The sequence below is a fragment of the Lynx rufus genome, unplaced genomic scaffold (assembly GCF_022079265.1).
Source record: "Lynx rufus isolate CCGP_SWC_20201006 ecotype Redwood Valley unplaced genomic scaffold, mLynRuf1.p SCAF_19, whole genome shotgun sequence".
Lineage (NCBI taxonomy): Eukaryota > Metazoa > Chordata > Mammalia > Carnivora > Felidae > Lynx > Lynx rufus.
The window spans coordinates 6,011,862-6,024,254 of NW_025814833.1; the positions used below are offsets into that span (position 1 = coordinate 6,011,862).

General features: G+C 47.6%; 1 protein-coding gene across 1 annotated transcript; it reads right to left on the minus strand.

Annotated features, from left to right (window-relative positions):
* Positions 1 to 775: 775 nt before the first annotated feature.
* KCNE5 (potassium voltage-gated channel subfamily E regulatory subunit 5) lies at positions 776 to 1,281 on the minus strand. The gene has a single exon (XM_047081765.1). The coding sequence runs from the start codon at positions 1,187 to 1,189 to the stop codon at positions 776 to 778; it is 414 nt and encodes a 137-aa protein (XP_046937721.1). The 5' UTR covers positions 1,190 to 1,281.
* Positions 1,282 to 12,393: the final 11,112 nt, after the last annotated feature.

Sequence of the window (12,393 nt, forward strand, 5' to 3'; positions counted from 1 at the left end):
TGGAGGTATGGAGGTGACACACCCAGGGACGGTTACCCACACCAGAAGATGGCCACACTGCTAAAAATCAGGCCAGTTACTTTTGGGATGACAGCGGGATGCAAGAAAGGCATATAGTTGGGGTCATAGATCTTCCCCTCCCCTTGCAGCTTCCCTCCCCCTTCAGTCCCCATGAAGTCCATTCTAGCCCACAGACTGGTCCTAGTGTCCTGCTAGCTCCCTGCTGCAAGAGGGAGGGAGGGGAAAGATGTCTGGGGTCTCTTCATTTTTCTTTGTCTCAGTCCCTAAGGCAACAGGAAGCTGGAACTGCCGAGGCCCGCCTGGCAGCGAGGGCAAGCCCGCTGGCTCCGTGGAGTGAGCAGTCCCTGGCAGCCGCTGGAGAAGCTTAGACGGCCCAGAGTTGTGATAGACTTCATTGCTTCACTTCAATGCCAAGTGCTGGACGTGTTGGATTCAGTTCCCAGGGGGCTGGAGCATGGTGTCAGGGCTGTCTGAAGACAAGAGAGCAGAGGCAGTTTAGTGCAGTTGGGTGTGCTGGGTAGGGGTGTAGGCATGGGGTGGCCGGGTGGGAGGGTTAGGAGGGAAAAAGCGGTCTGGGGGGTGGGTAGGGTGGTGCTCCTTCCAGGGCCTGTCAGACGAGGTCTGCGGGCCTCTCCCCGTCTGGGCCTCAGGTGAGGCGGCACCTGGAAGGGGAGGAAAGGAGAAGGCGGGCGCCGCGCCCGGGGACGCGGGAGACCAGGAGGGCGCGCGCGCGAGAGCAAGCAGGGCCGCGGTTCTAGACCCCCTCGGCGCCCTGGGCCGGGGCGGGCGGCGCCCCGGGGGCAAGCTGGCGGCGGCCCTGGGCCGGCGAGCCGGCCGCAGTCTCGGCGTCGGCGGCCGCCCACTCGTGCGCCGCGCAGGCCTGGGCCGGCTCGTCCTTGGCCTCGACGAGCTTGCGGGAGCGGGTGTAGGCCAGGATGAGGCCCCCGGCCAGGCAGGCGTAGAAGATCATGATGAGCAGGATGTAGAGATAGGCGTCGTCGCCCTTGGCGCTGGTCGCCTCGCGGCCCACGAACGGGTCGGGCCCGACCCCCATACCCATGCTCGGGCCAGGACCGGCGCCCAGGCCACTGGCGTTGCCCTGGTGGTGCAGCTCAAGCAGCAGGCGGCTGAGAAGGGTGCGCAGCCGCTGGCTCTCGCTGCAGTTCATGGCTGTCGGGGAGTGACACGGCGGCTCCAGGACGCTGCTGACCTTTCCCCCCTGGGCGAGGGGAAGCGAGCGGGAGGCGGCAGCGGCACCCGGGCTCCCGGGCGGGCAGTGGCTGGGGGCGCGGGCCGCGCGGGCCTCCTTATCCCCTCACCCCCGCCCTCCTCCCCTTCCCCACCACGCCCCCTCCGGCCCGAGGCCGCCTCTTCCCAGGCTCCGGCTGTCTCGGCGCTCTGGGGAAAGGGGACAGCTGGTGGGGGGAGGAGAAGGGGACAAAGGAGGGGGCGAGGCCCGGAGAGGCGCGGAGGGGCGGGGGCGCGGAATGCGCGAGGCCCCAGGCGGCAGAGGCTGGCGGGGCGGCTTGCTGGGGCCAAGCCTGGACCCTGGGCTGCGGAAGAGAATTCCTTCCAAGTTCTGGCCACCTGCCCTGCAGGCCCGGCTTTGGCCCAGAGACAGCATCTGGCCCCCCAAGGCAAGCCATGCCCCAGGGTTCCGTCAGCTCTGCCGCAACGGAGGCAGGCCAGACGGCTCCCGCGCATCTGATGGCTTCTGCTCCCATAGACCAGGACCTTGGCCTATCTTTCCAGCCCTAATTCCGTCCCCCGCGCCCGGAGGAGAGAGCGTGTTATTCTGAAGATGCTCAGGATGGATTTGGTGACTGAAGCAGAGGACGAACCCTTGGCCTTCCAGAAAGGTTTCTGACAATATAGGAGCTTCCTTGGAAGTACCCCTGCTCTGACCTCCTATCACGTGTTTAGAGAGGCCTATACATCTTAGCATGTGACTATACTATCCATGATATGACCCTGTTTCCCTCTGGCAAGCCCTCTTCCCAGAAATGAAACCAAGCTCTTCCGTTAAAAGGAACACACACCGTAACAAGGCCCATTGACTAAACTCTCTAGACATCTCAGGATCTGAAAAGTGCAAGTTCTAGAAAATATGTGCACCTGCCGCCTCTACATCCAGTTAGGTCAGCACCCAGCCCCGTGCCTCCCCAGGGCTTGGTAACAGGTCTAGGCCCTGCAGTCTTGTGGGGCAGCCATATTTTCCCCAGAGGGTATTTTCTTTTAGGGGAAAACAAGGCACTAAGACGAATGATCAGACCACAGTATGTTAAACTACAAAAGGTCTGGGCTTCACAAAAGAATCATGCTCAAAGGATTAATTTGTAGGCAGTGAGTAGAAAAACACAGGAGGTAGTGCTGATCAGATCTGGTTGTCCGGTGAGAATAGAATGACTGAAAAAAAGGATACGCCCTTATGCACACCTTGAAAATCAAGCTGCCCACTCAAGACCTTTCGGTCCAGGGACCATTCAGTCTGCAGGAGCCATGGGTTTAAAAAGGAAGGTTTAAAAGAGAGAGAGAGAGAGAGAGTGAGAGTTTTCATGTGCCTCTGCCCCAGCCACCCTTCAGGGATTGCAGTCTTCTGTGTGTTGGGGTGAGGTTGGCACCCCAGGGCACTATATCCAGGGTCTCAAACAGAGCCGTTCTTACCAGCTTCTGCAGGACTCAGAAACATTCCATGTGACCCTGACCACTGACTCCCTCCTAACCACCTTGCCTCAGTGTCCTCACCTCAGAGTGGCTGAGGGAACAATTGTTAAAGTGATTTGGCATGACTAATGCCAGAGGACATACCTAGCAAATTCTCAAAACAGTATCAACCTAGGGACAGGACTGATAAGCTGACAGACTCCTCTTATCTGTTACATCATGCCCAGAAATATCTAGGGTTGGGGGGTGGGGTGAGGGGAGGTAAGGAAGAAGCCCCTTCACTGTAGCATAAAAATAATCATTAAATTTGTATTGTACTTTCAACAGCCGTATGAGCTAATAGGATTATTCCCATTTTCAGAAAAGGAAACAAGTTCAGTTAAGAAGCAGGACTGGAATGAGCAAGTTTGACCTTGTTCTTCTCAGTCCTAACACATTACTCTTGTCACATGGATGGTATCCATGAGCTGCTTCCATTTCTCCACCTCTCTCTTCCCTGGAATCTAAAATCCAGGACATTTTGCCAAACCACTCTCTGTAAGTTCACCAATGACCTCCTGACCAAATTCAAGGGTCTCTGCTCAGTTTAAGTCTTTGACCTCGAGGATGAATTTGATACCATCAGCCACCCACTCTTTCCTGTAAGTGTCCTACCCTTGGCTCTCATGGCATTGCATTCTCAAGTTTCGCTTCTTATCTCCCTGACCCATCATTCTCAGTCTCCTTTGCTGGCTCCTCTTCTTTCCTCCTCTCATTAACTATTGGAATCCCTGAAGACTCAGCCCTCAGCTTTTCTCTCTTAACATCCATTTCCTTGGAAAGTGTCTCCTTACATGGTTTCGCCGACCACCTGCCATATAGTTAGCCAAATTTGAATCTCTGGCTCTGATCCTTTCTCAGATCCATCAGCCCCTTCCTTTCTGGTTTTATTGCCACAAGCTTAATCCAGGCTCTCATTACCTCAAGTCAAATATGCAAACGGCAGAGTCTCCTGGCAGATCTCCCTGCCTATAACCCAATCCACCCGGCTCTGGCTGGAATACAGCTCTTCCTCGACTTACAATGGGGTTATGTCCCCATAAACCCATGACAAGTTGAAAATATCTTAAATCAAAAATGTGTTTAATACCCAACCTACATCACAGCTTAGCCTATAGCCTACCTTCGAAGTGCTCAGAACTCTTACATTAGCCTACTGTTGGGCAAAATCATCTAACACAAAGCCTATTTGATAATAAAGTGTTGGATGTCTCATGTAACTTACTGAATACTGTACTGAAATCAGAATGGCTGTTACACAGAGCATATTGGTTATTTACCCCAGTGATGCAACTCACTGCCACTACCCAGCGTCATGAGAGCGAATCGTATACCACATACAGCTAGCCCAGGAAAAGATCCAAATTCAAAACTGGAAGTACAGTTTCTAAGAATGTGGGTCAGTTTTGCACTATCGTAACGTGAAAGAATTTTAAGTCAAGCCATCCTAAGTCGGAGACCGTGTGTAATTCTTCAATACCACTTCCATCAATTCAGCCCTATGTTCAGAAACTCAGTGATGTTCCCCATTGCTTCTTTCATGAAGTCCAATCTTTGGTAGGCCTGAGGTCCTCACCACCAATGGGCACCATTTCTTCCCTCTTGAATCTGAAAAACCACATTTTCCCTGAGTTCCTCTCCAATGCTCTGTGCCTTTCACCTTCCTCAAAATCCACTGACTGAAGGAAGCCTTGTCTGATACCCCTGTTCGCGCTCTCAGAGTCTTTACCATGCAGCCCTCCTCATGGTACCTTAACTCGGACTCCAGCATTCAATACAGAAAATCTAGAAAATAGAAAAACGCCCAGAAAAAAATTACCAATAGCATGCACATGTGTGTGCACACATCATTGTTTGGTAACCTATCTGTTCACTTAACATCTTGTGGGGAGCCGGGGTGGCTCAGTTGGTTAAGCATCTGACTTCAGCTCAGGTCATGATCTCGAGGTTGGTGAGTTCGAACCCCACGTCGGGCTCCGTACTGACAGCTGAGGGCCTGGAACCTGCTTTGGATTCTCTCCCTCTCTCTCTCTCTCTCTCTCTCTTTCTCTCTCTCTCTCTCTCTCAAAAATAAATAAATAAATAAGCATTTAAGGAAAACATCTTGTGAATTTTTCCTATGTCAATTACTATTTTTATAACATCATGGTACTATCCGCACAGTATTTAAGACCATAGATCTCCCATTATATATGTAAATTAGCTCTTATTGTTAGATCTCTGGTTATCTCCAGGCTTTTGCTATTCAAAATAATGTTTCAATGGATACATACAAAGCTAATTCTAATTCCGTTAAATGAAATAATTGCGAGAGGGAAGGCACATCACTAACTTACAGAAGACTGGCAATGGGGAGCGGGAGATGTGTAGAAGGGGGTGGAGACAGGAATGGAGACTACTCGTAAAATTTAAAAAGGCCCAACCCTCAGAAAAAAACAACAGGTGTGTGTGGGGGGATCTGGCTTTCTTTTCACTCAAGGGGCTGCTGTGCATCCCTTCAGATCCCAGTTCCAGGCCATCCCTGAATGGCTGAGATGCCAACCCCATTTCCCCACCACACTTAATGAAACTGCAAATCCATCAGATGAAGATTAGATCTCATTCCTCCCCACCCTTCCACCACCCCCCCTTTCTAAACCTACCCCATACCTATCAAATAATCATCTGTTTATCTATCGTCCAGAACTCACTTATTTCCTGGATGGCAATCGAGTGTGTCGACAGAGGGAAGTAATTTTGCCAAAGGACGGGCACAGATGGTAAGCCCTGTTAGAGTCCAGAAGGCCGGCAAACCCATAACGGGCCCTGAGGAAGGGGAAGAAAGAAGGCTTCATGAAGCCTGAAGTACAGACTGAGAAAGAATCATTCATTCATTCATGCGTTCAAGAAATATTTATCACATGTATTTATCACATGTTCCACTGGGCAAGGTACTGTGCTGAGCCTGAGACACACGGATGAACGAGTCACATTGGTGAACTATCTGTGGCTTCATAACACTTACAGCTGCTTTGTGAACTGCAAAAAAGCAGGGGGCACAAGGATCTGGAGTGAAATGAGCAGTGGGCTTGAAGTCTCACCAGAATTCTGGCTTGGAGAGAATTTTGACTCTGGACCCAAACTTTAATCACTAGAGCCCAAAGCCTTGTTTGAGAAAGGAAGAGCCCAGGGGCTCCTGGGTGGCTCAGTCAGTTAAGTGTCCAATTTCAGCTCAGGTCATGATCTCAACGGTTCATGAGTTCGAGCCCCGCATCAGGCTCTCTGCTGCAGAGCCTGCTTCAGATCCTCTGTCTCCCTCTCTCTCTCCCCCTCGCTCTGAACTCACGTACGCGCACACACTCTCTCTCTCATAAATAAATAAACATTTTTTTAAAAAAGGAAGATCTCAGGTGGTCTGAGCTCACCTTTTTGGCAACCCGCCCTACGTGCTCCTGGTGGCACCATCTTGAGGGTGTGGCCTGCCAGCCGCCACAGCAGATCCATTCTCAAAAGACAGAGGAGAATAAATGAGAGACTGACTGGGTCCCACTGGGGCTTCTCAGTTGTTCCATAGGAATATGCATGGTATTTGGGTGGGGGTGGGGTGGAGATGGGTTTGATAAAGATCACAATATGTGTGGGTTGGGATGGGCCTTAGGGGCTTCAAGTGCCTTCTTTAGAGACTATTGGGGGTCTTGGTGAGCTTGTGCTGAGGTCACCCTACATCCAAGCCACAAACTGGAGCATCAGATATGGTTCCCTGACCTCATTTATTGAAGACTTAGCATGTGCTGGGCAGATTACATACATTATATTAACCTTGCAGCAACCCTATGAGGTGGGTAGGAGTGATGTTAAAAATATTTAACAGCAGGGCGCCTGGGTGGCTCAGTCGGTTAAGTGTCCAACTTCAGCTCAGGTCATGATCTCATCGTTCGTGGGTTCTAGCCCCGCATGGGGCTCTGTGCTGACAGCTCAGAGCCTGGACCCTGCTTCAGATTCTGTGTCTCCTCTCTCTGCCCCTGCCCCGCTCACACTCTTTCTCTCTCTCTCTCAAAAATAAACAAACATTAAAAATTAAAAAAAAATATTTAAGATCATTATGTCTTGGGCACTGACCATTCAGAGTAGACTAACAATCAGAATAGATGCTGGCCAGGGGCGCCTGGCTGGCTCAGTCAGAAAAGCACAAAACTTTTTTTTTTTTTTTAAATCTCTAGTTCATGTACAGTGTAGTCTTGACTTCAGGAATAGAAACCAATGATTCATCTCTTACAACACCCAGTGCTCATCCCGAAAAATGCCCTCCTTAATGCCCAGTCACCCATTTAACCCATCCCCATCAACCCTCAGTTTGTTCTCTGTATTTGAGTCTCTTATGGTTTGCCTCCGTCTCTGTTTTTATCTTATTTTTCCTTCTTTTCCCCCATATTCATCTGTTGTGTTTCTCAAATTCTACATGAGTGAAATCATATGATATCTGACTTTCTCTGACTTTTTTCCCTTAGCATAATACCCACCAGTTCCATCCACGTTGTTGCACATGGCAAGATTTCATCCTTCTTCATCACTGAGTAATATTCCACTGTGTATATATACACCACATCTTCTTTATCCATTCATCAGTCAGTGGACATTTGTGCTCTTTCCATAATTTGGCTATTGTTCATAGCACTGCTATAAACATTGGGGTGCATGTGCCCCTTCCAATCAGCATTTTTTAATCCTTTGGATAAATTTCTAGTAGTGCAATTGCTGGATTGTAGGGTAGTTCTATTTTTAATTTTTTGAGGAGCCCCCATGCTGTTTTCCGGAGCAGCTGCACCAGTTTGCATTCCCACTAACAGGAGCATGAAACTCTTGATCTCAGGGTTGTGAGTTGGAGCCCCACATTGTATATGTAGAGATTACTTAAATAAATAAAAACTCAAAAAGAATAGATGCGAGCTGTAAATAACCATTATAGCCTTACAGAGCCACTACATCATGGAGCAAAGAAGGAAGAGAGGGGCATAGACTAAACAGCTGCCTGTTTCCATGAAGGTGAAACTAGAATCTCATCCCTTTGTGCCCTGGGTCATTCTGAACTGCCCTCCTCCCCATGGGAGCTTCCATCAGTTCCCTCTGCTCATCGAAGGTACATGAAAAACTCCCTTGCCCGCCAACCCCTCTAAAGCAAAGATATCTATTGCAGCTGCCCCCTTTCTCCCATCAATTTTCCAAGGATGTTACTTGTTGGCTTAAAATTCTTGAATGGGCCCCACTGGATCGCCAAATTATCACCTTAGTGTGGCCTTCGAGAGACTCTCTGTGGGTTCTGGATTGGAAATGCCTTCCAATCATATTTGCAGCAATAACTACCCACATGTCTTCAATGCCAGGCACTTTTCCTTTTTTAGTTATTATTTTTTAATTGAGACATAATTGACATATAACCTTATGTAAGTTCAGGGTATATAGTGTGTTGATTCGATATATTTATATATTGCAATATGATTGCCACTGTCGTGTTAGCTAACACGTCAATCACGTTCTATACTTATCACTTCTTTTTTGTGGTAAGAACAATTAAGACGCTTTTTCTACTAGATGAAATTTCACTCGCCTTAGCATCTCCACAGTGTAGGATGACAGTGACATGTGTGTTTGTCAGATGGTCCCTACAGACCCTTTGAGGGCAAGTGCTGTGTTCTTCTTCTTTGTAGCCTTGGCCTAGTCTGGCACGGTGCCTGGTGTATCACAGGTGCTCAGGAAATATTTACCTAGGTTTGTGGTCTGCCTTCCTCCAATGAAGCCTTTTTACATTTGGGGAAAAAAAAAATCACTCCATGCAGGATACAAAACCTTGTGGTTACATTTTTTTTTTCCAAAAAGAAAAAACTTCATTATGAGAAATTTGAAACACACAGCAAAGTTGGAAGAATTTTCTAGTGGATACCTTGTTACTTACTGGCTAGATTCCACCACTAATGTTTTCCTATCGTAGCCTTTATTCATCCATCAGCTATCCATCTCTCCGTTTGTCCATTGTCTTTTTGAAACTGCAGACCCCAGTACACTTCCCCACTCCTAAGCACTTTCCACATGCCTATCCTTAACTTGAATTCAATATTCGCTTATTCTTGTTTTCCTTTTGAGGTAAAATATACATAAGATGAAATGCACAAGCATTAATTGTACCTTTGCTGAGTTTTGACAAATGTAACGGTGTAACTTAACCACCTACTAAGATATAGAACACTATCATCTCTCAAGAAGGCTTCCTCTTATCCCTTCTCAGATTTTCCCTTCCCTTCACCCCCAGAGGCAACCGCTCTTCTGATTTTTTTCCCATCATTGGTTGGTTTGGCCTGTTACAGACCTTCATATAAATGGAAACATATAGTATGAATTCTTTTGTATAAGACTTCTTTTACTCAGCCTGATGTTTTTGAGAATCATCCCTGTCATCGTATATACAGTATTTAGCCCCTTTCATTGATTTGTTTATTTCTTTATTTTGAGGGTGAGAGAGCACAAGGGGGAGAGGGGCAAAGGGAGAGGGAGAGAATCCCAAGCAGGCTCCGTGCTATCAGTGCAGAGCCCAAGATGGGGCTCGATCTCACGAACTGTGAGATCATGAACTGAGCCAAAATCAATAGATGCTTAACCAACTGAGCCCCCCAGGCGCCCCAGTGGTTTACTCCTTTTGATTGCCGAGTGGTACTCCATGTTGTGATCATAGCTCAGTTTGCTTATCCGTTCTCCCTTCTCCTGCTGATGGAAGTCCAGTTTTTGCTATTAAAAGTAAATCTGCGGGGTGCCTGGCTGGCTCAGCTTATAGTGTATGTGACTCTCGATCTCGGGGTTGTGAATTTGAGCACCCATGCTGGGTGTAGAGATTGCTTAAAAATAAAATCTTTTTTTAAAAAAGTAAAGCTGCTAAGAATGTTTTCATACAAGTGTTTTTGTGGACATATGTTTTCCTTTTTCTTGGGTAAATACCTAGGGGTAGAAATGCTGGGTCATAGGAAAAAGAGTTTTAGAAGACACAGCCAGACTGTTTCCCAAAGTGTTTGTATCTTGTATACTCCTACCAACAATGTATGAGGATTCCAATTGATTGTGGTTACTTTTAGCCTTGCTTTGTACTCATGAAACGCATTCGCCCTTACACTTCTGAAAGGGCCAAGACTGACCGTGGTTTATTACTTAAAGCCTTCCCCCTATTTTGCTGATTACTAAATGCACATCCAAACTAAGTGTAGATAGAGTTGCTAAAACGCGAGAGTCAGTTCTGTGTGACAATAGTTTTCACTGAAAGCTATTCAGTGAATAGCTGTGTGCCAAGCACTGGGATAAGACTTTATACCTCACTCAGTCCTTGCAAGAACCCTGTGAGGGACGTACAGGACCATTCCCATTATACAGATGAGGAAACTGAGGCCCAGAGAGGTTAAGTAACTTGCCCCAAACCCCAGAGCTTGTAGGTGGCCAAGATGAAACTTGAACCAGAGTCCTTAATCTTTATTACTGTCATGCTATAATGCTGCTGTATAATGTCCTTTGTACAGAGGCTGGTAGGGTGGGGGGGGGGTGGAGGGGTGGAAAACTTCTGTGTTAGAAGCCTCATCTCACCTCCTTATTTTTCAGCTGAGGATATGGAGGTCCAGAGAGAAGGGACTTGCCTGAAGTCCCCCATTAGTTCATGGCAGAGTCATCTGAATCCAGCCAGGGAGACTTTCTACTCCACAGCACAGCCTTCTTCAATGACTTGTGCAATTCAGATTTTATTTCTGACTTTTCGTTGGTGACAAGAGTCTGCAAACCACTTTGAGGTCTTTCAAAGAAGTGCATAAATCTGAAAGGGTGGAGTAGAATCAACCTTCCCTTTGGGGCCAAAGCATAAGGTCATAAATTAAATTGTCAGATGTGTGTCAATACATGCCTGAACATTATCTCAAAACTGTTTCTCCCACCAACTCACTTTTCTCTGAAAAGGGAAAGAAAACAGTGAGAATGCTTGGGATATTCTGTGGGAAAGGAGTGGGAAAGGAAGAGTCCGGAGGGCACGTTTCTCTTGGACTCCCACGCCGCCACCTGGTGGAAGCCTAGGGTTTTGTTTTCTCTTTGTTCAGAATGTTTTTCAACTGGAGCGTTTAATGCCAGTTTCTGTGCCAGGAACTGCTTTATTTAGATGGTTAGGCAGGGGGGATCTACAGGAGATTTGCTTCCTCCCATGATAGAGCTAACTTTCTAGGGTTCAGGGGTTACCTAGACCATTGCAGCAGGGTGTTGGTAAAGACCCTATTAGAGGCAAATAGTAAAGCACAGTACTTAAGAGCAGCAGATCCAACAAATAAACTTTAAAAAGCAGGGGCCGGGCACCTGGGTGGGCCAGTTGGTTGTCTGCCTTTAGCTCAGGTCATGATCTCACCATTCGTAAGTTCAAGCCCCACATTGGGCTCTGCACTGACAGCACGGAGCCTACTTAGGATTCTCTCTCTCTCTCTCTCTCTACCCCTCCCCCACTCACGCTTTCTCTCTCTCTCTCTCTCTCTCTCTCTCAAAATAAATAAACTAAAAAAGAAAAGAAAGAAAAGAAAAGAAAAGAAAAGAGCAAGAGCTCCAGCCTCAGATAAATTGGCATTTTAGTCCTGGCTTGGCCACCTACCAGCTGTTACCTTGAGCTGTCCCTCAGTTTCCTCTTCTGTAAAATGGCAATAATAATAAAAGTGCTTATTATAGGAGTGCCTGGGTGGCTCAGTAGGTTGAGCGTCCGAATCTTGATTTCTGCTCAGGTCATGATCTCACTGTTGGTGAGATGGAGCCCCGAACCTGGCTCTGCGTTGACAGCTCAGAGCCTGCTTGGGATTTTTCTCTCTCCTCTTTCTCTCTGCTCCTCCCCCACTCGTGCTCTCGCACTGTCGCAAAATAAGTAAATAAATAAATACACTTAAAAATATCTTTTAAAAAGTGCTTACTATAGAGGCGCCTGGGTGGCTCAGTCCGCTAAGCGTCCAACTTGGGATCAGGTCATGACCTCACAGTTCGTGAGTTCGAGCCCTGTGTCGGGCTCTGTGCTGATAACTCAGAGCCTGGAGCCTGCTTCGGATTCTGTGCCTCCCTCTCTCTGCCCCTTCCCCACTCGCACTCTGTCTGTCTCTCTCTCTCAAAAATAAATAAACATTAAAAAAATTTTTTAAAGTGCTTACTATAGGATTTTGTGGCAAAGGTTGAATAAGATAATGCATGTAAAACACTTAGCCTAGTGCTATGAACATATTAGATGCTCAATAATGTCAGCTGGGCTTATTTCCTCATTAACAATAAGCATGTGGTGTGTGGAACCCATAAGAGGAGCATTCAACTCAACCTTAGAGAGCTCACGGCAAATGTCCCTGAGGGTGCGACACTTGAGATGTCTTGAGTAGGAAATAACTACTTGTACCCTTTCTCCAAGTGGGAAGCAATATCCACAACACATGAGCAAGCAAAACGACAGGACTCACCTCCCTTCACCCCTCCGTCATCAGGGATTTCAGGGCGGGCCTCTGAGCTGGAAGATGATCTGGGAACATTTAGGAATCACTGGAATCGGGCCCCAGTGAGTAGGAGCAGCTTGACTTATAATTAGATGCTAGGAGAAAAATCAAGACCAGTTGTATCAACTACCATATGTTTGTTTTCATTTTGGCTTTGTTTTGGGGC

Bases quoted from the DNA above. Each gene is read 5' to 3' on its own strand.
- KCNE5 (XM_047081765.1), bottom strand. From the start codon at position 1,189: ATGAACTGCAGCGAGAGCCAGCGGCTGCGCACCCTTCTCAGCCGCCTG.